At 42.6% G+C, this 21,393-nt stretch overlaps 2 protein-coding genes and 1 non-coding gene across 13 annotated transcripts; all 3 read right to left on the bottom strand.

Moving 5' to 3' along the window:
* Nucleotides 1-324: 324 nt before the first annotated feature.
* Nucleotides 325-18,047, bottom strand: Casp2 (caspase 2). Of its 9 annotated transcripts, XR_015685808.1 has the most exons (14): nucleotides 17,882-18,047; nucleotides 15,374-15,524; nucleotides 14,953-15,120; nucleotides 14,724-14,805; nucleotides 14,062-14,156; nucleotides 13,566-13,742; nucleotides 11,383-11,529; nucleotides 10,901-10,954; nucleotides 9,029-9,157; nucleotides 6,057-6,147; nucleotides 5,912-5,972; nucleotides 2,858-3,007; nucleotides 2,579-2,688; nucleotides 325-2,424 (listed from the first exon to the last, which is right to left on the bottom strand). XR_015685808.1 is itself a non-coding variant. In XM_087659166.1 (13 exons), exons 1-13 carry the CDS (start codon nucleotides 17,953-17,955, stop codon nucleotides 2,293-2,295), a joined length of 1,431 nt encoding a protein of 476 aa, XP_087515292.1. In that variant the 5' UTR covers nucleotides 17,956-18,047; the 3' UTR covers nucleotides 325-2,292.
* Nucleotides 7,078-7,166, bottom strand: LOC120102741 (small nucleolar RNA SNORD88). The gene has a single exon (XR_015687343.1). It is a non-coding gene; the product is annotated as a small nucleolar RNA SNORD88 (small nucleolar RNA).
* Nucleotides 18,048-18,531: 484 nt separating the features above from the next.
* On the bottom strand, nucleotides 18,532-20,840 carry Tmem139 (transmembrane protein 139). Of its 3 annotated transcripts, NM_001431872.1 has the most exons (4): nucleotides 20,781-20,840; nucleotides 20,342-20,389; nucleotides 19,574-19,834; nucleotides 18,532-19,354 (listed from the first exon to the last, which is right to left on the bottom strand). In NM_001431872.1, exons 3-4 carry the CDS (start codon nucleotides 19,816-19,818, stop codon nucleotides 18,955-18,957), a joined length of 645 nt encoding a protein of 214 aa, NP_001418801.1. In that variant the 5' UTR covers nucleotides 19,819-19,834; nucleotides 20,342-20,389; nucleotides 20,781-20,840; the 3' UTR covers nucleotides 18,532-18,954. The 3 variants fall into 3 exon arrangements, with proteins under 3 accessions (NP_001418801.1, NP_001418802.1, XP_087515317.1); NM_001431873.1 differs by lacking the exon at nucleotides 20,342-20,389; XM_087659191.1 differs by lacking the exon at nucleotides 20,781-20,840 and having other exon boundaries at nucleotides 18,538-19,354; nucleotides 20,342-20,427.
* Nucleotides 20,841-21,393: the final 553 nt, after the last annotated feature.

The raw sequence follows: 21,393 nt of genomic DNA, 5'->3' as shown, positions 1-21,393 counted from the left end.
TAATTGGGTTGAATGAAAAATGGAATCCCAGTACTCTCCTCACTTCCACATCCTCTTTCTTGTCCTACCTGCTATTTCAGCTCCTGTCCTGTAACTTAACATGCCAGAACAACCACTTGTTCCTGCATCTCATTTGAACATGAGAAATCCCAGGTTATGCCAATGAAGACAGGCCTACACCTGGTCATAATGAAAAACAGTGGTAACAAAATAGGAGGATCTCAGCATGCCTTGTGACGGGGAAGAAATGATGCAGTGTAAGGGGCCAATGAAATAAACATTTCAGAAGATTGAGCATGCACAAATACAGACACCAGGCACAAATCAGTAGTAAGTATCGACATTTATTTGGCACCTGATGGCAATACAAAATCTTGGCAGTGGGAAGTGTGAAGAGTCTACCACTCATGCATCCTATACTGACCCAAAGGCAGAATTTGGCAGCAAGTCTTCAAACCACCTGGTTCATACGACAAACATTAATTGAGCACCTCAACTACCATAGGCCTCAAATTTGCGGGGCACCATGGAGATGTGAAAGAAGTTGTCTCACACGTGATACATCTTCAAACAATGTAAAAAAACAACAAAACAGTGGATAAAAATAAAACACCTGGAAAAAAACCCCCACAAGAGTACAAATACTAATTAAACTGAGTACTATAATAGCAATTTAGAAATCGCAAAAGATAGGCTCTAACTAAAGTTAGCTGCTTGTCTCCTTCCTTTACTCAGGAAACATTCATTGAAGACCTAGTAAGTGCCGTACTGAATAGCCAATAAGTAAGGAGTACAGTCCTGCTCTCTTGGAGCCTTCAGCTTTGGAGGGAGCAAGTGAAACGTGCCATTACAACCTGCAGTAAGCACAAGGACCAACATGATGCCATCCTAAGGAGGTACAGAAGACTTACTTCATCAACATCACGGTCAAGAGGCCTCCGCCAGACTCAAGAATCAGAGACTATCTTAAAGAAGAGCTCAGAACACTTGCAACACTGAGCTGAGGAACTGAGGGGCTGAACACAGAGAGAAATCACCATCTAATGAGATCCAAAGGGAACGTAAAAGCCGGATCTCATAAACTGGGTAAGAATTTGAATTTTAGATGAGGTGTAACAGGAAGCTAATGTTCTTAACAAGGGAGTGACATCACCAGATATTAAAAAAAAACAAAACTACTCTGTCATGTGGAGAATAAACTGGAAAAGAGGAAAAAAATGGAAATGCAAAAGGTTTTTAAGAATAAGAAAGTTTCATAAGAGCAGAGATAAGTGCTTCTAGGTTATATCACCTATAGTACTATCCTCACTAAAACAGAGAAACAGTGAGAATGGAGACACTGCCGCAGAAAACCGAAGAAACCTTATGCTGAAGCAGTACTGCTTAAGTGGCCAGAAACATTCTACAAAGGAAGATTTCACAGACGTGGCAGAAGCAGTGAATGGGTCAAGGAGGGGAACCAATGCAAAGCAAGAGGGTTCTTGGAGGTCAGCCATCAAGTAGTTTAACTGCACAGCAGAAACCACAGTAAGGAAGGAGAGATATCCTGGTGACAAGTGACAGTATGAGACACAGCACACTCACCTGTCACTGCATTTTTATGTTGATATGCCCAATAAGGTTCATTTCAGTGACAATTCATAACTTCCAGTGTCACAGCAAGCAGACCCCAGGCTCTGCTCAAAAGCTGGGTACAATGAACACAAAGAAACCAATGGAAAGGCTGAGGGACTGTCCTTCACCTAAGGCCTGAACTCAAAGGTCTGAAACTTCTGCTCAAGTAGCAGGGTCTCACCTGCCGCTTCATGACAGATGACAACAACTGCATTAAATTGGGACATTTTCCAAATCTTCACTATGGAAAAAATGAGGTTGCAGATATGAAAAAAAAAGTAGGAGATGATATCTGAAAGTCCTTAACTGATATAAAAAAGCAATAATCAAAGTATCCCTAAGAGCCCTGGGAACAAAAATATCACAAACATTGAGAAATCCGTATGCCCTCTCCCCACAATAATACTGTGTTCACAATGTCATTTTCTAGTCTCATTGGCTATAGCCAAAATGCTTCTGGCAACAGATCCATTCATAGCTGGCTCTACAGGAAGAGAACACCACACCAGAGGAGCTGTCCTCAAGTTTCACCCCCAAAGACGGAGATGGCTGACAGGAAACAAGCTTGGGAGAATCTCATATCCCTGAGGGAGTAGACAGAACAAAAACATCTTGAAGAGAAGTCTCCATTGTGCCCCGTGGTCCAGTGGCCTCCAACAGCATGACTAGCAGGTGGCATCACGTGGGTGGGTAGCCTGGGAACAGGTAGAGCTGCTGGCACAGAGTACTACAGTACTCAGACATCTCCTTGCATCGGTGGAATTCTGTACCAGGGGCATAGCCTTCACGCTCCTTGATAAGGGCATTCACCTGGGAAGGCAGAATCAATGGGCCAAGGTCTGAGATCACTTTGTGCTTCCATGTCCAGACCAGCCAGAAGGGTAGATGAAAAAAGTGTGCAAGTCAAGGAAGACCAACACTATGGAGATGCAAAGGCTTGTGGAGCCCGTTGGAATGGACTTACCTTAACAAGCATGTCGGCCACGTGCATGTCACAAGCTCTCTCAGAGAACACCTGAGTGAGGGCCTCAATGTACCAGGAACCCCGTTTGGTATTCCGCATGGCAGCATTGCCTACAACCAGGGGTGTGAAGGTCATGGGCAAGTCTCACAAAGTCAGACTTCTATTCCATCTTCTACCCTCCCTAGTGTGAAGTAGACTTTAGTACGAAGACAAAACAAAAAATAAACCCCACATCTAGGACAATATAACCTCTTGTATTCTTATGGTGTCTCAAAATACCTTTAAGGCAAGCATAGCCACATATCATGTCTGAGCGAGTAGGAAGTCTCATCTTCATTAATTCCTCCTTGCCAGCATCACTCTCCTCACATCCAGGGGATTGTGCATGGTTCTTTCCATCTTGCTGGTCAACCCCTCTATCTGTCTCATCTGCAACAGACCAACAGAAGAGAGGAAGATGTTACTTTCTCACATCTTTTATAGATTTGTATAGATACATCCAAGTTCCCTATAATTGTGATCGAAGAGCTATTTTTAGCTGCTGTCTCCAACCTATAGCTAAAGAATTAAAACAAAATTAAAAAAGTTACTGCTTTCTAAACACGCATGATTGCTCAAGGAGTAACTTCCAAAGGCCAGACACATGCAGCTACATTCCTATTCTGCATAAGTCTGAATGTGCCAAATTAAATACTCCTTGCAAATGCAGTTAGGAATACTAACATTAAACTTGTTCAGTTAGTAATAGTGTACAGAAATTAAACTTTCCCCCTGCATTAGACAATAAAATAGTGATACTCAGTCTTAGAAGAAAAAAAACAAGTCTGCTTACTATTTGTATTCTACATTAAATTTACAACCTTAAACTATGTTATCAATTTAAAAAAATGAGAGAAAATGTGATCAGAGGTTTTCAGTTTTTCATACTTCTAAAACTTTTCCTACTTGTTAAGTTTGTAAGACAAACTTGATAAGCATTCAAGACTTAGAGAAGTTCAAAAATGGAAGAACTTAAAAATTAGCACAAATGAGCATTTTCTCCTACAAAATGGACATGCTACTGTTTTAGAATTAGGAAGGCGTCTGTCTGTAGAAGGAAACAGTGAAGATGCACAGGTCAGCACACCAAACCAAGATAACCCTTTCTCAGGACTTCCTGCATGCAACACAAACTGAAACTTAAGGAACTTTGGGTAAAAGGACCAAGATTCACTGACTTAAAAACTTTTTTTCTTAAATTTAAATTAAGTGTCGTCCATGTACCTACCAGGCACCATCTCCTACTAAGAGCTCGGTACATAGCACACTGAGCTAAAGCCTATGCTCTTATCCAACTTGTCCTTCTGACCTGGGAGTCAATTCTTGTATTTTGGGAAGAGTGACAAGTTCAAATTTTCAGGGAAGCATCGGTTTTATATTACACTTTAATAAACCTGATTTTAGACACTGGAGGGGTACAACAAAAATTACTCCAGAAGAAAATTTCTTTTTTAAAAAATTTATTTATTTTATGTATGAATGAGTACACTGTCACTGTCTTCAGACACACAGAAGAGGGCATTAGATCTCATTACAGATGGTTGTGAGCCACCATGTGGTTGCTGGGAATTGAACTTAGGACCTCTGACAGAACAAGCTAGTGCTCATAACCGCTGAGCCATTTCTCCAGCCCCAGCACTACATATACTTCTGAGGGAGAGAAAAAATGGCCACTAATGGTCCATTTTGTTGTTACTGCCATCTAGGCCAAGCTAAGGATGTCCTTTAAGAGATGGAGACCTTACCTCTTGCCTTCAAATTTCAGGCATATTAATCAATAAACATTATCTACCCTTTCTTCACAGTTGCTTTCTATATTATTGCTCATTTTTAGACATAAATTTCCTCTATTCATTCAAAATGTTTAAGTGCTACCGTGTGTGTAAAGCAGTGCCCCTAGGCCTAGAAAAACACCTGAGTGAAAAATGCTTGCCCTCACATGCTCTTTTCTTAGCACAGCTCCCTTTCCATGGGAACTTTCCTGGAAAAATGCACCATATTAATTTCATAGTTAAACTCACAAAGTATTATCTGTTGTAGCTCAAAATCTCAGCTATGACTAAAGGTTTGTAATTATCTGGATTAATAGCCTGTGATCAGTCACATCTCACTACATCACTTATAGAGATGTTAAGCCTTTTAGATTTGAGCATTGTAGATATATTTGGTGGAGAATGATAAATGATGGCACACTGTACACCTAGAAGATCAATTTTATAACCTTCTGTTTGTCATGTACACCATCCCTTTTCTGGGAAAGACTCTATCCACACCTGTATAAAGCATGTATCAATGGTCTAAGTTAAGCCTTTTATAGCTACAAAAGCCCCTTCAAATGCACCTCAGATAAGACACCTCATTACTGCATACTCTTACTTGTACAGCTGCTATCACACAAGTTTCATCCTTGCATGAGATCCAAACTCAAGCTGCTCCATACATACTTGCTTTAATTTCTTGAGTAATCCATATACTACTTAGATATCTTATTCTGCTTCTGTGATGGGATTTATAGTCACTGCAAGACTTTAAAATATACTCTGCAGTGATACACAGGGAAACATAAAGCACCTGCATGTTTGCATAATGCAAACTTTAACCCAATGAGGATGCTGATCACGTTGTAGCAGCCATGGCTGGCTTTCTTTCCACATTTACCCTGAAAGCTCTTAGGTACAAATTTTGATAATCATCAGAACAGGTTAAAGAACTTGACTATACATGGTTTATGAGAAGGAAATGGACGTAGAGGGATGTGAAAGTTCTCTAACTTCACATAATTATTAAGCAGTAGAGTCACAATCTGATTCCAAATTTAGATTCTTAATTACTACTGTTTTCCTCAAGATGAGAAGGAGGCCTATGTGTCTTCTGAGCCATGCTATACAGGCCTGGCTCTTAAAGGGGTAGAAGACACTGCATGCAAGAAAGAAGAGGATAGAGGCAGCTCAGAAGAGTCCAAGGCAGATGTGAGTTCTGTACTGTTCTCCTGCATGCTCTGAGAATGGTATAGAGCAGGCAAGCACATGGGAGCATGAACACGGCACAGGGAGAAAGTGGAAGGTAAGAAAGAGAAGGAAGGAAGATTTGGAAGAGCCAAGCAGAAATCCTTAACTGGAATGAGAAACAATAAAAAGTACAATGCAGTTAATAAGCAGAGGAGTCCAAGTTCTTAGGAAAAGGCACACACTGAGAAGAGAGTCCTGACAGCCATGGAGGTGTGCTGAGCTGATCAGACTGAGAGCTGTGGGCTGCTCGAGTCTTAGCACACCCCATGCATTGGGAGACACTTACAGAGCAAGAGAGGCGGTGGCAGCAGTGAACAGAAGGAGGTGCCCAAGGGATCCAATAGCACCTGAGAGGAGCAAACAGGAAAGTGAGAGCTGGTGGAGGCTGCCCAGGAGCCACCACCCAGATGCTGGTTTGCCAGGGCACTCACCTCCACGACATGCTTGGATGAAGAACATTTTTGGTTTGTTCTGTAGACTTGGACAGTTAGCATTGTCAAAAAGTCGAAAAACCTCTTGGAGCTACCAGAAACAAACAAAGGAGAGGGGAAGTTAGGCAGCCATTGAGACCTCTTGGAGTCTAACACACAAATTCAACCGTCATCTGAAGGTGGGGTGACAGCTGATCCTGTCAACTTGACTAAGTTTACAGCTTCTTAGGAGATACACCTTAGTTTACTTTTGAGGGTACTGAATTTCCAGAAAGAATTAACTGAGGAGGAAAGACCTGGAACCCAGACTGAAAGAAAGGGTTGGTGCAAAGAAAGCCAGACAAGCCAGCATCTCTTCTTTGATGCTACATGAACCACCTATATAAAGTAAGTAGCCTCATGCTCCTGTGTCCACGGAGTTGGCTTCCTTGCCACTAGGGCTTATATCCTCAAACAGGGAGCCAAAATGAACTGTTTCTCCCTTAAGTTGCTTCTTGCTAAGTATTTGGTCTCAGTCTAAAAAAACTAATAGTGAAAACTGAGTGGGGTCGATATAGTGATAAACCTTCCCACATGGTTCATAGGCCTTTGGAACTAGTTTGTTGGAGGAATGTGGGAGAATTAGAAGCTGTAGTCACAAAGTCCTGTAAGCAGGGCTTCACGGGCCACTTTCGTGGGAATTCAAAAGACCCAAGTATTAAGAGAAATGAAGATACAGGCCAGACTCAATAGATCACAGAACAGACCAAGGACTTTAATCTTGTTTGTCAGCTTGTGTCCCACTTTGGTGAGGAATTGGATGCAGCTGTCTGTATTCTGAAAACTTGTAGGTGAATTTAAATAATGGACTAATTTATTTGCAGGTGACATTTTCCAACAACATTCAGGCTGCTGCTCATTACACTTACTCACATTCATAGTGAGTGAAGTGTATAGCATAAAGATATGAAAACGACTTTAAGAAAGGCTCTTGAGCTTGGTTAAAATGAAGGACAGGGTAGAAATTCTTTATTTTTTACCAGAACCCTTCAGATTCTCAGGTGTCAAAGGTTCTAGGAAACACGTGTCCTCAAGGATGACTGGAACCAGTACTAGACATCATGGGAGAGAGTTCTATTGGAGCCTTTAAGGCAAAAATTGAACTCTACATTGGACAATAGCAAAGGGGGAAAAACTGAGGGAAAAGAATTCAATCAAGAGAGTTCCAGGGTTGAAAATACAAACATCTATAAAACAGAGTACCTGAAAAATAATCTTTAGGTGTATCCTGCTGGACATAGGCTACCAGGGGAGTATTTTCCAAGGGTCAGCTAGAAGTCAAAGACTGCTGCAGCCAGGCTACATCTCAAGCTGGCAGCAGGGAAGGTGGAATCAGACACTTAGAGCAAGGTTCCACAAAGCCACGGAGGCCGGCAATGTATAGCCTCGGCAAGGCTGGATACCTGTATAGAACTCCTGAGTAGGTAGGACAGAAAGTAACTACTAAGATGTAAATGGAGGATCACGTAATGGAGAAAGCAGAAACATGGGACCTTTGCTATAGAAAGCTGTTGGCACCAAGTGAAGCAGGCCTCCAAAGAGGCCATCTAAGCCACATGCCAGAGCTAGGAGAGCAGGTTTATCATGTTAGTTGGAGCAAATGATGCAACGTGGAGCTGGATGCTGAGCATAGGGCTGTAGGCTTGTTATTCACTCATGAGGGCTTCAGTGATGTTTTTGTCCACTTCATTATTATGACCCCATTCCTTTCTTTTTGGAACAGAAAAGTTTACCCTGCCATTGTATATTGAACGTAACTGGTTGTATTTTAAGTTTTATCTCCAGTTTCACAATACTTTAAACTTATACTTTTGAACAGTGTTGAAAGAGCTAAAACTTAGGAGATTCTTAGAAATGTATTTTTCACTATGAGATGCACACTTAGTCTTAAGAGGACCAGGGGCAGGTTATGGTTTAAAAGTGGTGTTTGGGTGCCTTATGATAGGACTTAGACTCACAAGTATAGACTCCTTTTTTCTTGTAGAGATTTATTATTTGTATTTATGTGCATGTGCGCCTGCACTAGTTTATATGCACCAGGTGCATGGAGAGTTCCACAGAAGCTAGAGGGTATTAGGTCTTTGGGAACTACGACGACATGTTCTTCAGTAGCCAGACGTGGGTGCTAGGAATGGAACCTGCATCCTCTATAGAGCAGAAAGTGCTCCTAACTGTGAAGCCATCTCTCTAGCCCCTAGAACCGAGTTTCCTAACCTTTAGTCATAACTTTCTAAATGTGTGGGCTGTCAAAGGATTTATCATCCCAGCCTTAGTTATGAACGTGTAGCATGTGCAGTGCATGTCCCAGTAAAGCTGCCTTGAATACTTAACTTAGATTCCTACGGTGTCTTTGTTGGACAGAGTTTTGCCTTTAGAGAAGCACAATGGTTTAATTATAGAAAACTGACTTAATAATTTTCTTTCAGCATTCTTCATCACAAACATGTAAAACTGGTAATTTTTGGAATGTACAGTTAGAAATTTGTTTGACTTTAAAAATTGTTTTTGAATTGCTAGATTGATTTTCATAAAAACATTATTGAATTTTGGGTTGGGATTGGGATAGCTTTTCCAACAATTTCTGAAACAGTCCAAAACACACATCTGCCATTTTATGCTATGTATTCATGTTAAGCAGTGTTTTTAGCACTGATGATTATAAAATAAAAAAATAATTAGCTCTGACAAACAATGAAGATATTCTATGTCCCGCAGTATTAAAACTTCAGCTGAAATGGTTTAACAAAGCACCCTAAGCTCCCATTGCCACAATGGACTGTGTGCCTTCAAGCCATAAGCCGAAGCAAATCTTCTCCTCAGAAGCTTCTTGTCAGGTATTTGATTACAGCAAGGAAAAGGAGCTAATACAGACGGACAGAGAGGACATAGAATGGACTATTTTCAATGGTCAGCATTCACAAAGCTATACACACCTGAAGCAGTTTGCCATCCACCCCGTAGATGCCACCTTCCACACCATGTGAGAGGAGTGCTACTATGCAGGAGTCTGTGACCCGGTGTGCAGGTAACTGTGCAAAATTCTGAAGTTTCTCTTGCATTTCCTAGAAGACAGAGACACCTGCTAGTACTGTCCACCACAGTCAGCATCAGCCTCCAATGCCTGAATTAATCTCTGGCTTGTTTCAAAGAAACTGACCTACTGGAAGGTAAGTGTTTTCCTCCATTTTCCTGTGATCACTGATAACTCATAAACTCTCTGAAAGGCTAAAGAAAACTATACACTCACAAGAAAAATGCATTTCAGACATTAATCTCTGAAATATGGAGTCATGGGTTCACTGAAATAGACGAAGAACTCCGGAATTAAAGTGAGTTACTAAAGAAGACACATGATGTGTGTGGGTATGCACACATAGGTAAAGTGTATGCCATTAAAGTCTGAACTCAGAGCTTTGATCCCGGAACCTGAGTAATACTGGGTGAACATAGGGCCTTGGCTATAATTCTTACAACTGAATGGCAGAGACAGAGGAATTCCTAGAGCAAGCTGGCTAACTACAGTAATCACTGGAAGCTATGGGTTCAACTGGGAGACTCTGCTTCAGCAAGTAAGGTAGAGCAAAGACTTCTGACATCAATATTAAGGCCCTCCCTCCCCCACACACCTAAACACAAGTCAACACAAATATATATACACGTTAAAAAAACAAGCAAACATGAAGTTACTCTGAGTGTGTCATTCCCAGACCTTCGGCCCACTTATATATAAGGAGACAGCACTTTCTTAGCTGCAAGAGCATAAACTTCTGTGATGCTGGATCAAGTCTCAAGACCATGGAGAACAGCAGGACTTATCGAGTATCTGTCTGGATTCTAAGTGTGCCACAATGATGTTTGCATAAGACCCATTGCACAGGAGAAGCAGCTGTGATGTACTCCCATACAGGGAAGACCACATATAGCTGAGATCATATCCATTTAATTGGGAAACCCAATTCATATATTACAACAAGAGACATAATCCCTCTAACTTCCAATTTTCATGTTATAAGAAAATCATTACAAGTCAATTTTCTCTTAGTTTATGAAGGTTAAATGGAATATTGCAAAGAAAGAATTTACTCACATACTTCAAAGATCATCCATTACTGTAACAAACATGTCAGAGTGTTAATTTCAATATTTGTTCAAAGAAGCTTATTATCGCTCAACCTGGGGTCCAACTTAAGAATTTTATCTTCATTGATTTACTATACAGATACCACCAACTTAAGAATTTGGTTCTTTGAAAGAAAACTACATAGTATCCATTCTACTTTTAAAATCTACTTCTCCCTTTGCAACTGAAGAGGTCTAGACCAAGCCTTCTTACTTGCAGTGGACAGAGAGAAAAAAAAAATCTAGCATCATGTTAGTTCATCTTATTTCAAATTTTAAGGGATAAAATGAAGATGAATTTGCTCTAGGCAGAACAGTCACAGCACACAAGATTCAAATTTATCATCCTTCCCACTCTCAATGTTTAGAGCTTTTAAAGGTGTGGTCTCCCAAGGCAGTGATTGTGGCAGCACTCAGAAGTTATGCAAAATGTGAAAAACTTCAGCAAATGATGTTAATAAACCCCCCTAAATCTGATATTTTAAAATTTGAGAGTTGCTAATCTATCTGCTTGAAGATATTTGTTTTTTTTTTGTTTTTGCGTTTATTCACAAACAGGGACATACTACATAGCTCAGGCTAATTCAAAACTTACTATGAAGCCCATGCTGGCCTTGAACTCTCCTCAGTCCTCCTGCCTCAGTCTCCTAAGCTAGTATAGGGATCACACACACTTATTATTATACCTGGCCTTTTGGATACTTCTTGTATATTCCGGAATATAACTGGAAACGATGAAACTGGTTTTGGTGAGAAAGCAGACATATTTTCTGGGTAAGCAGAAGCAACCCATAACATAGTTATGGGTTAATAAATACTATGACTTTATTTGGCGAGAATGAGTAACTGTGAGTGTTCTAGGGCCAGTTAAAAGTTACTTTTGCTTGAAGAATGGAATAAAAATTACACACACACACACACACACACACACACACACACACACACACACACCCCTGGACACCTGGCCATGTTAAACTTGCTGCTTCTTTTATCAGTAAAAGGGGTAATAAAGCTAAGAGAACATGTATACATTATAACTGAATATAAGAGAAATCATTCAACAAATGCAGATCACTTATTTGGGTGGACTTTTTTCCACAAATGACACAGCTTTAAATCCTTAAAATAGGATTTGTAGATTTTTTTTTTTTAAATAAAAGCACAGTACTTATATAGATAGCAGGGTTTGCAGTTCTTGGGTATTCTTTAGCTGGGGGCTGGAGGCCATATGAGTGGTATATCATCTGCAAAGCTGTATAGATAGTTGCATTTTCCAGGGATGACCCATAGAATGTCCTTACAGTCTTCCTGTTTTCTGTAACCCAAATGCAAATTCAAAAACAACAGCATGTGGTGAGAATAAAACTTACCACCTTAGAAAACATCTCTCCTTCCTAATGTGTTAAACTGATTCCAGAGTCAAGTTACCTCTAATGCAGACATTGAATACATAACTAAGTGGTAAGAACACTAGTGTTCTCTTCAGTAACAACAGCAGAAAAGAATTTTCTACAATTCATTGTATTATTTTTTCATTTCAAGGGAATTATTGCAAGTCAAAATGAATGATAATGATACAAAGGAGGAGCTTAGATTTCTTAGTTGTGTTTCTCTGTTTGCCATGTATTATAGTTTTTAAAAAGTAGTCTTTGGAAAGCCCAACAGGAAAAGAGAATTCTGCACCTTCCCAATGTAGTAAAGTACAATGTTGACAGCAAACATCTGGCTTATGACATGCTCTTCTCCTCTATACACTTCCCCCAACTTAGACTGCTTCTCTGAGTTCCAACCACTGTATTTACTCTTCTGACTCAAGTTATTTATAGCTCCTGTAAGAATAGAAGCTCCAGCCCTATTAGATAAAGTAATGTTAAAAGCTCCCTCCACATCTATCCTTGAATTCGGAACCACATTAAATGTGTGTGTATGTGTTTCAACAGTCTTCAAATTACAAGGTGCTCAAAATTTAGCACCCCACTGCAACTCATATGACAGAACAACTTGGGAATTGAGAATTCAGTAGCCCTCGAATCTGCCTTAAATAAAGACTAAGTGGAAGTGGCCTGTATAAAGTTCACTTCATAGACTCATCAAGTTTCCTGAATGTCTCAAAAACAAAATAAAGTAAAATGAAAACCAGCAGTATTTAACTACATTGTGAAACAGAATTGAATCCTTTATGAGACATCTAAGATTCATTGTCAGCAACACACAATTTAGAAAACCATAACATAATAGTCTCTTAGAAAAATATAAGAAAAAGATAGACCAAACCCTTAGAAAACAAACACACCACAAACCTTGTAAGGTAGCCCACCAAGCCCTTCAACAGTTACTGAGGACAAGCCACCTACTTCAGTCCCCTAGTAATGGAAAAGGTTGGTCTTGCTATGCTTCCCCCACCCTCTCCTTGTAGGAGATTAAATTCAGGGCTTTGCATACACTATGCAAATGTTCTAACCACCAAGACACAACTTCAACCTCCAGTCATGGCTTTGAAGCAAGAATGGACCTATTTTAAATGGGCAATTATGGGCAAGCTGGCAAAAGCAGCATGTCAAGGACAGCACTGAGGCACATACTTATGAGAGTGGCCACACCCAAGATGTAGCAAATACGTAATTATTTTCACAGAAGTGGGACAGCTAAGATGACCACAATAAACTTTCAACACAAACCAGGATCCTTAACCACAAGGGGACAAAGGAAATTTATTTACTTATTTGCTTATAAAAGAAAAGGTCTCATGTAGTCTGAGCTGCCCTTCAAATTACTATGCAAAGGAGACTGACCTTGAACTTTAACTCCTGATCTACCAGTGATACTCAAAAAGAAGTCAGTGAGGAATAACTCATAACTAAAGCTTATGTATGAGACTTGTCCAGAATACCCTAAAACAATCCAACACCGACTTAGACTATTTCTAAATAGTACTCACATATATTCTTCCACGTGCGATTTACTGAATCTACCAAAAGGAACGATTTAAACAACAATCGGTCTCTTAAGTAACAGTATCAACTATAAAGTAAATGCCTGCGTAGTCTGATTTATAAATACCCTTTTGGAGTTTGGATGGATCTTGGTGTCTCATCACTTCCTGAGTGACTGGGAGTCAAATTTCTTAGCACATACATGTGGGAACCCAAGCCTCTGTGGACTGTTATAACTCCATGAAAGCACAGTAACCCTGAGACAGCAGTGTTCAGACAACTGGCTGGTCCTAGTTCCTTTTACTAGATTGCAGGAAGCAGCACGACAGTGGGAAACATCCAGCAGGCACAGGAGGAATGAAGTACCAACCCAAAGTGCAGCCCACCCAATTTACATGGCCTTCCCAGCCGTATGTACCTGTGCAGTCTGGTCATACAGCACATGGACATTGTAGCCCAAAAGCTTGAAGAGGGTGACTAGAGTAGTGTGGTCCACATCCCCTCCGGAGCGAAATTCCAGGTCTTTCTCTCCAGTGAAGTGCACATTACTCATCACCAGTGCCAAGCCACGAGGCTGAGACTGCAACCTATAGGCCTAGAAGGAGGAGGCCAATTAGACCAGGAGCTTCTTGATGACAGGCAATGTCGTTACCCTACAAGATCAAAAATTTCAAAACACACCCCAAACAAGAACTCACATCCCAAAAGCAGACAACTTCCCCAATCTAATCCCCTTTACTTTTTTTTTTTTAAATCATACCAGTTATGATAAAAAGGAAAAGCCACAGAAGGCATCAATCATCAATGGCATTCTCACAAGGGCAAGCAAAGACAGCAAAACATGCAGCCCAGGTTCAGAAGACCAGGAAAGCCTCCCACTCCCCACCTCTCTTGTTGAAATTATGCAAACTCACCAGCTGGTAGTGTGCCTGGTAAAACTCAGGAGTGCATGGCTTCACCTGAAGACAGGGAGGACCATCACCATTATCTAAGGAGTGTTCCATAGTATCTGCGGTAGGGAGAATGCCAAGTTAGTACCCATTTCAGCAGGGCTCTTGTAACTTCATTAATTAGTCATTCTAACTGAGGCTTTCTGGTTTACTTCCCCCACATGTAAGCTCCGTGCTGGCACAGACCCTGCTGGCTTCTGTTCATCACTGGGCCCCCTATGCATGGCTTCAAATAGTAGATACTCAACTTGCTGAATGGTGGAGAGCACTTCTGAGACAAGCCAGGTTCTAATCACTGAAGTACAGACAGGGAGTCCTGAATGTAGCCTTTTCTTGTTTGGCTTTACAGAGAAGCCAACTCAAAACATATACAGTAAATTGTATTTCTCATCTGAATGGTACCAAAAAAAAAAAAAAAAAAAAAAACCTGATTATTTTGAATTCTCCCTATGACAGAGGGGAACGAGTCTGATTTATATCCCTCTAACCTATCCTGCTAGCCTGTCAAAATTCATAAAGAACTGTTCCTATCATGATATTCGTCTTGCTTTTAGGGGAAAGTCAGAAACCAGTCAAAAAGCAGGTAAGTCAATGTGGGAGGTTCCTTTTGTCCGGTTAGTTCTCACCTGTGGATAGGCGGGACTGCTTGTGAGGAGGGCAGGACTCACACACCGAGAAGGGGAGACTTGAGTCATAGTCACAGCTCAACTGTAAGAAATCAAGACTTACCATGAAAGACCTCAGAGAGATGGTTCTGTCTTAATGAAAATCAAGTTTCTCTCTCCCACACCCTTTGCTCTCTATATTTTCTGGACAAACTAACCCATCCCAGGCTACAGTCCTAGGGCTTCATACCGGTGGGAGTATGTGCTGGATATCAGAGAGGGTTGTGAGCAGTAAGTCTTCCAAGTGACCCTGCCTGGTCTCCCGCAGGGCTTCACAGAAGGCATCAAAAGCCTGGGGTCCTCTCTTTGGCAGCAGGTTGAGGAGTTCCACATTCTGGCTGAAACTGCCCCCTTTGGCCTAAGGCACAGGAATAAAATACTGAATTACATTTATTTATTTAGCCACAATGCTATTTTTCCACATGAGCTTCCTAAGTAGTGTTCTCATTCATCTTGGGAATTCCTGTTTATAGAGTGCGAATACACGGGTGAGATTTTCTATCAAACAAACTCAAGGCTGAGAAGGGCATTCCTCTTCCTTAGCATACCCTTTTCAAAGTCTTTCTTGCCTAAGACCAGTTTCTCTTCTTGGAGCCTTTCTCCCCAGATACCTGGATTAGCTCCCTCATTTCCAAAGTGATAATGTCCTTTTCTAGGAGATGTTCTAACAGTTCGCTCAGCAGCAGCTGTTTGGCCAGCACCACTCGATTCTTTTTCAGAGTTTCCTGATGGTCAGGATGCATTCCACACACTGCCAAAATCCTACAGAGAAAAAGGCAGACACAGGGACTTTCAAGTATGAGCCCGAACACACAAGAGGAGAAAAGAAGTGAGTAAAAAAAACAATAAGCAAGATAAGGCATATTTTGTTAAATCTCTTAAAATAGAAATGTACTAAGCAGTAATAGGCTGACCTATTACTTATTAAGCAAATAAGGTATAACCCTCTAGAGAATGTTTACATCAGACTATCTGAGATAATGATCTGATGAGGAGAGCAAAGAGCTATCTTGGTCAAACTAATGTAAAGAAACACTCCTCTGATAGACAAGCTTCAGTGTTCAGAAAACATGACATACTTTTTATCTTAGAAAACTAACCTAAGTTGAAAATGATCTTAACATAGGAATGAAGTAATAAAAGCCTAAAGCTGACACCCATATTTTTCAGACACACCCGCACACTTGCTCTAGACTGCCCACATAAATTATATCAAAAACATTTTACCTTTTTATGATAAACTAATACTAAAAAGTGATCAAAATCCTACAAGGCATGGGGTAAGTAGAAACTGAGTGAAAGCCATAGGAGGCAGATACCAATGGTGAACATGGTGTCACTTGTAATCACAAGAATAGTGCAAGCAATGGTTAAATTATTTTGGTAATTTAGTTTCCAGCAACAAATGTATTTGAAAGGTTCCCTAGTTTTTCTCTCAAATTTGAAGAGACCTGCTTATGCTCATGAATAAAAGAATCCCATTTCCAATAAATACCCTATATGTGCCCAGTGTTTGTGTGTGCATGCATGTGTGTGCGTGTGTGTGTATGTCACACACACACACACACACACACTCTGATCTCCAGTTTATTTAGTATGAGACAATGCTTAGGGTCTGATGACAATAGAGTGATAGATAGTATAACAGTTCACTTTATACACCAAGAATCCTGATTTCAATGTGGGTAAAATATAGGGGAACAAAGAAGCATCTTCCATCGCTGAAAAACCATGCTCTGGTCAAATGCCCCTCTCACAAAGGCTCCTTTAAGTCCTTTCTGTGGAAAGTTAGATAGCAAAATAGGGTCCTGGGAAAAATGCATGAACAAGAGGTATCCAGGCAGAGTAAGTATTCAGACTGTACCAGCTATTTCAAAATTCACTAGAATCTGCTCTACATGAATTTAAAATCTCAGTTAAAAATCACCATACAAGACAACACAGTAATGATGTTAAATATAGAATCTGGCGAAGACAAAATTAATCTTCTTGCAGCTGTTAGTTGGGTATATCCTTAGGTACACGATGCATGATATAGCAGACTTATTTCATTAGGGACATCCGTTGCTTAAAAGGCTCCATTCCCTTGACTTTCACTCTACTAGTCTCTCCAGGTTCACTCTGCTCACCGTGCTCCGGTTTCCTAGTGAGCATCTGACTTCTCCTCCACCACCTCATTCTCTTTGACAGGACTAGGCCAGGAGACCAAACTGGTCTTGAGTTTCTGATCCTCTTGCCTCAGGCATCAGGATACTAGGATTACAGCCCGGTAGCTTTTAAATGCTGACATTGCACTAGAACTCCCTTGCAAAAAACAGGAGGGGGCGGGCATCTTCTCTAGACAATTTCATCCCCAGGCACAATTTACTGATTCTATTCTAAATCCTCTTATGTCCCAGGCTTGAATTTTGAACGAAGCAGTCATCGATGTTTTATCTGAAGCACCACCTACTCCCCGCACCTGCTACTTCCTTTTATTTCAAACTACCAGGAGAAGCTTAAATACGAACTTTCTCGAAGTTTCCAGTCACCTGGAATTTTCGGACACCCAAGGAAAACAGAATGGAGAAAAAGAATACCAAGAGGGTTCTAACGTCTTGATTTCATGTCCTTTAATGGCTCCCGTTTCTAAATTAATGTTAGAGGATTGGACAGGAAATATTAAATTGTGTCGTCCTGTGCAAATGTTTTCATCGAAACTGACTGAGTGAGACGGAGAAACGGGAACCATCTAATCCTCTCAAAAGATTCAAATCCCCCAAACCTGTGTGGAATTCTCTAACAAACATTTATTATATGGAAAAGCAGTCCAGGACATGATATAGTCAATCCTAATCAAATGCGCTCGAGGCCAAGCCGCGAAGTCTGCACAGTCTCTGCTTTTTAAAGAGACATGAGTTTAAGTCCTCAGATAAGAATTGGAAGGAAAAGGACAGAGCATCTCTGGAAAAGGTGAGATGCCGCAGGCGACATGTAGCAGGACTGATAAGATCCATTCTCGTATAGATTCCTCTGCGCTGGACAAAGAAAGGGAGGCTGCTACAGCTTCTGCACACGCGGGACCAGGCCAAGAAGGCGCGCCGCTCGCTCGGCAGCCTCCCCGACTCTGCCCTCCTCACCTGCTCCTCCTGTCAGCCGCCATCAGCCCCTTCCTGTGCAGGGAAGACTGAGACCTCCCGCTCGACGCCGCCATTTCCAGCTTTTCCCGGGCTGCACGCGCACCACCCACAAAACAAACAAACGGGCCGCGCCAGCCCCCGCATCCCTCCCCCAGCCCCCGCCAGCGCCGCGCCTGCGCACGGCCCCGCCCCGAGTCAGCAAGCCCCACCCACGCCCGGACATGCGCAAGCGCACACTTGTCGCTGAGGCTCGCACAGCCCAATGGGAAGAGAGTAGACTCTAGGAAGAACGGGAAGAGGCGGGAAAAGAACAAGGTTTCTCCCACTCGGGGATCTGATTGGCTAGCGATTCCCGCGGAAACCGCAGCTCCCTCCCCTGGTTCCTCCGGTCCCTCCGGCCTCAACTACCAGGAAACCAAAGGGGCTGGGCTTCTCTTGTTATCCTTGCTCGCCTTGAACTTCCAGGGCCAGGGTGCAAGAAAAATGGAAAGCACTAGGAGGCGCTCTTCTCCCAGGCTGGGGGCGCTTCAGGTCGCGCTTCTCCTACCCTGTTTCCTCTCATTCTGTCTCTATTTAGACTTCTCTTATCTACCAGTTGTCCCCAGTAATGCGGATTGCCTGGTTGGTATTGAAAACAATAGGCACTGGAATTGGGATTCGATTCGAGTTATTTTTATGTTTTTACTAGCATCCCGTTCTTGCGCAAACTTTTCAGCTCCCCTCACCCTTAGAATCTCTCATCCCCATCAGGAATCTCAGCGAGACTTGGTGTCTGCAGTAGAAGAAACACAACTGTCACTCCGAGGTACCCCTCCAGCTTCTCTTGGTAACTTATCTCTCTCTTCTTCCACCTTACGCTGGAAGTACTGCTCGTCAGGTAGGCTCCAGAATGTTTCCAGAAGAATCCAGGTATGCCATTTATATCTCGACTGTGAAGGACATTCCGGAGCCCAACTCCCCACTGCTTTGAAGGCATCAATTGTGATGTTTGGGCAAAACCAACTTCTGATTCAATAGATATTAGGAAATGCTGGGCAAATGAGTTCACAGGTGATAGGTTCTGAGAGCATCGCTTAGGGAAGTATCCATTTATCTTCATAGAAAACACTGTCATCATCAGGGTGAGCAAAACCGATTTCATAGGCAGGGGGTGGAGTATTAGGCTCCAGTTTTGGGGCCACCCTCAAGCTTTGCAGATCAGGAGCAGTGGACACAACTCGTGGACCCCTAAGTCGAAGAGCTCTTCCAGGGTTTCCTCTGGGCGTCATTGTCCCCTCTGAGCCCACTCGCCTTTTCTGACTGCCTGTGTCAGGCCTCTCTGGTTGGCTAGGCTGTGCCCCCTCAATTCCTGGGGATATTATGATACTGCTGTAAGGCGGTGGTTGCTCCAGCTCTTGGAGATGGTGCTGTGATTGTGAATCCATCACTACTACAGCCTGTTCGTAGGTTGGCACCTCAAAAGCTTCATTGACCCTGTGGGAGGAGAAATGCGGTCATTAGTGGCTGCCTGAAAGAAGATCCTCTTTTTCTATTCCACTCTTGCAAAAGACCTCTCTAGTGTCTGCTGAGCATTGCTTTTAATGATACCAGTGACAGGGGAAAGCAAAGTCTATGCTTAAAAAGGGATGGGCACAGAGGGAACAAGGGTCTAGGGTGTCTTCCCATCATCCTGCCCATCTCCCATTAACTCACTGTGCATTGCCCGAGGCCTCTGGATTGTCAGTCTGCCTTGAACTTGGCATTGGTTGGAGACACCGTTCCATAACACAGGCCAGGAGGCAAGCGATAAAGCAGAAGCCAGCCAAGCAGAGGAAGAAGTAAGCAACAGGGGCGACATCAGGCTGTATGACCAGTAAAGCCAGCCCCAGGAGGAGGGAGGCACTGCTCAGGAAGAGAAACGGCTGCTTCAGTTTCCCCAACAGCTGCCTTGGCACCATCGCCCCTCCCAGGCACCTGCAGAAAGACACATAGTTGTGTGTTAGCTAGTGATTGGCACTGCAGCAGTGCCAGACCCCAAGGTAAAAATATCATGCTCCTTTATTTGGGTTTCCAGTGTTCAGTCTGAAACCAATGATCTTCGGGGCTTCTGGCGGCTCCATTATTGTCTCTTGGTTATTGGTATGGAAAGCTGGGAAATTAGTTCAGTTCTGATTCTCAACCCTGTTACTATTCCATGGCACTGCCTGCATTCTTCTCTCTCTCTCTCTCTCTCTCTCTCTCTCTCTCTCTCTCTCTCTCTCTCTCTCTCTCTCTCTCCTGAACCACTGAACCTTCTCTTTTAGCTCCCAGCTACCCCATGCAGGATCCAGGGCACCTTGCCTGTGGCTTCAGTGTTCAGTGCACACTGGAATGTCTGGAATCCATATGATAGATGAAGCTTTGAGAAAGTCCTCTATTCTTTTTCTTCCCAGCCAGAGGGCCCCCAATATGACCCCGATGGAGAGAGTACTCATCCCTTACCTGTCAGCGTGACGTTTGCTTCAAGTCACAGTTGAGTCAGCCCATGCTCTAGAAGGAGGAAAATGTGAACCCAGACACAACAAGGCCACAAGGACACAAACTAAGTGAGGAAGAATCTTAGAAAGGCCTAGGGCAACCACTAGAAATCCTAATGACTAGCCCACGTAGTCCTGACCAGTCCTCCTCCCCACAAATCGCTAATCTCAGATTTCAAGTTTCCTGCCCCCACAGAGGCTGGAAGGCTGTTGGGAAAAGACGCCCTTTCTCATCTGAGAAAACAGCAACAGTCAGTCTCAAGACAGCTTACATCGGTCAAACACCCTGCCAGTTTCCTGAACTCAGTGCAGCAAGAACTCGCAGACCCTCTCCGCCCACACCAGCCCGACACCCATGGACTGCGCCCCGCCCCCTTGTAGAGGTCCCAGGAGCTCGGGCTCACCTGTCTCGCAGGGACGCGCGGAAAACCCCTAGCAGACCTGGAACACTGGTGGCAGAAGGCGGAGCCCACTTGCCCCACCCTCTCTTCTGCCCTAATCCTTCCTTCAGGCCTAGTCTTTCTCCACCCCTTTCTCCCAAGACTGACCTCCTGTTACTGCTCCACCTGAGTTTCCCCGGTAAAACCCTGTCCCCTCCCACTCCCAATGGTCTTTGTACTTAGGACCAGAGTTGGAATTAGTCTTTCCCTTGTCCTACTCAAAACATCTTGGGTGCTAGTCACAATCCTAAGCACAAAGTACTTCCTGAGTTGTTTTGTACTTGTCTTTCCTGAAAGACTGGAGCAAAGACGGTGGTGTATTTACACTGTTGGGTATAAAGAGAGCCATGGTCGAAATTGGAGTGGCATATCACGCCTCTGCTGCTCTGTCTGTGGATTCTTTGTCTCAGGAAGTGTCGGAGGTATACTCTTGCTTCTCAGAAGACTTTTCACAAATCCTACTTGTATGTGAAACCTGCTTTGGATTCTGCACTGCGTAACCACATCGTTCCTTTCTCTGCCTCAGCTTTTACCTGATTATTTAGTGTTTTGTGTTTACTTACTGTTATTTTGCTTT

This window comes from Rattus norvegicus, chromosome 4, assembly GCF_021556685.1.
Source record: "Rattus norvegicus strain SHRSP/BbbUtx chromosome 4, alternate assembly SHRSP_T2T, whole genome shotgun sequence".
In the NCBI taxonomy this organism is placed as follows: domain Eukaryota; kingdom Metazoa; phylum Chordata; class Mammalia; order Rodentia; family Muridae; genus Rattus; species Rattus norvegicus.
The sequence above is the reverse complement of the archived record's forward strand: the minus strand, read 5'-3'. Positions and strand labels throughout refer to the sequence as shown.

Excerpts from the sequence above, each read along its gene's own strand:
- Casp2 (XM_087659166.1), bottom strand. The coding sequence starts at position 17,955 with ATGGCGGCGTCGAGCGGGAGGTCTCAGTCTTCCCTGCACAGGAAGGGG. Across the intron at positions 15,525-17,881 it reads GCGGCTGACAGGAGGAGCAG|GATTTTGGCAGTGTGTGGAA; the intron begins GTGAGGAGGGCA and ends TTTTCTCTGTAG. Across the intron at positions 14,806-14,952 it reads TCCAGCACATACTCCCACCG|TTGAGCTGTGACTATGACTC; the intron begins GTATGAAGCCCT and ends GATTTCTTACAG.
- Tmem139 (NM_001431872.1), bottom strand. The coding sequence starts at position 19,818 with ATGGTGCCAAGGCAGCTGTTGGGGAAACTGAAGCAGCCGTTTCTCTTC. Across the intron at positions 19,355-19,573 it reads GAGGCCTCGGGCAATGCACA|GGTCAATGAAGCTTTTGAGG; the intron begins GTGAGTTAATGG and ends CTCCTCCCACAG.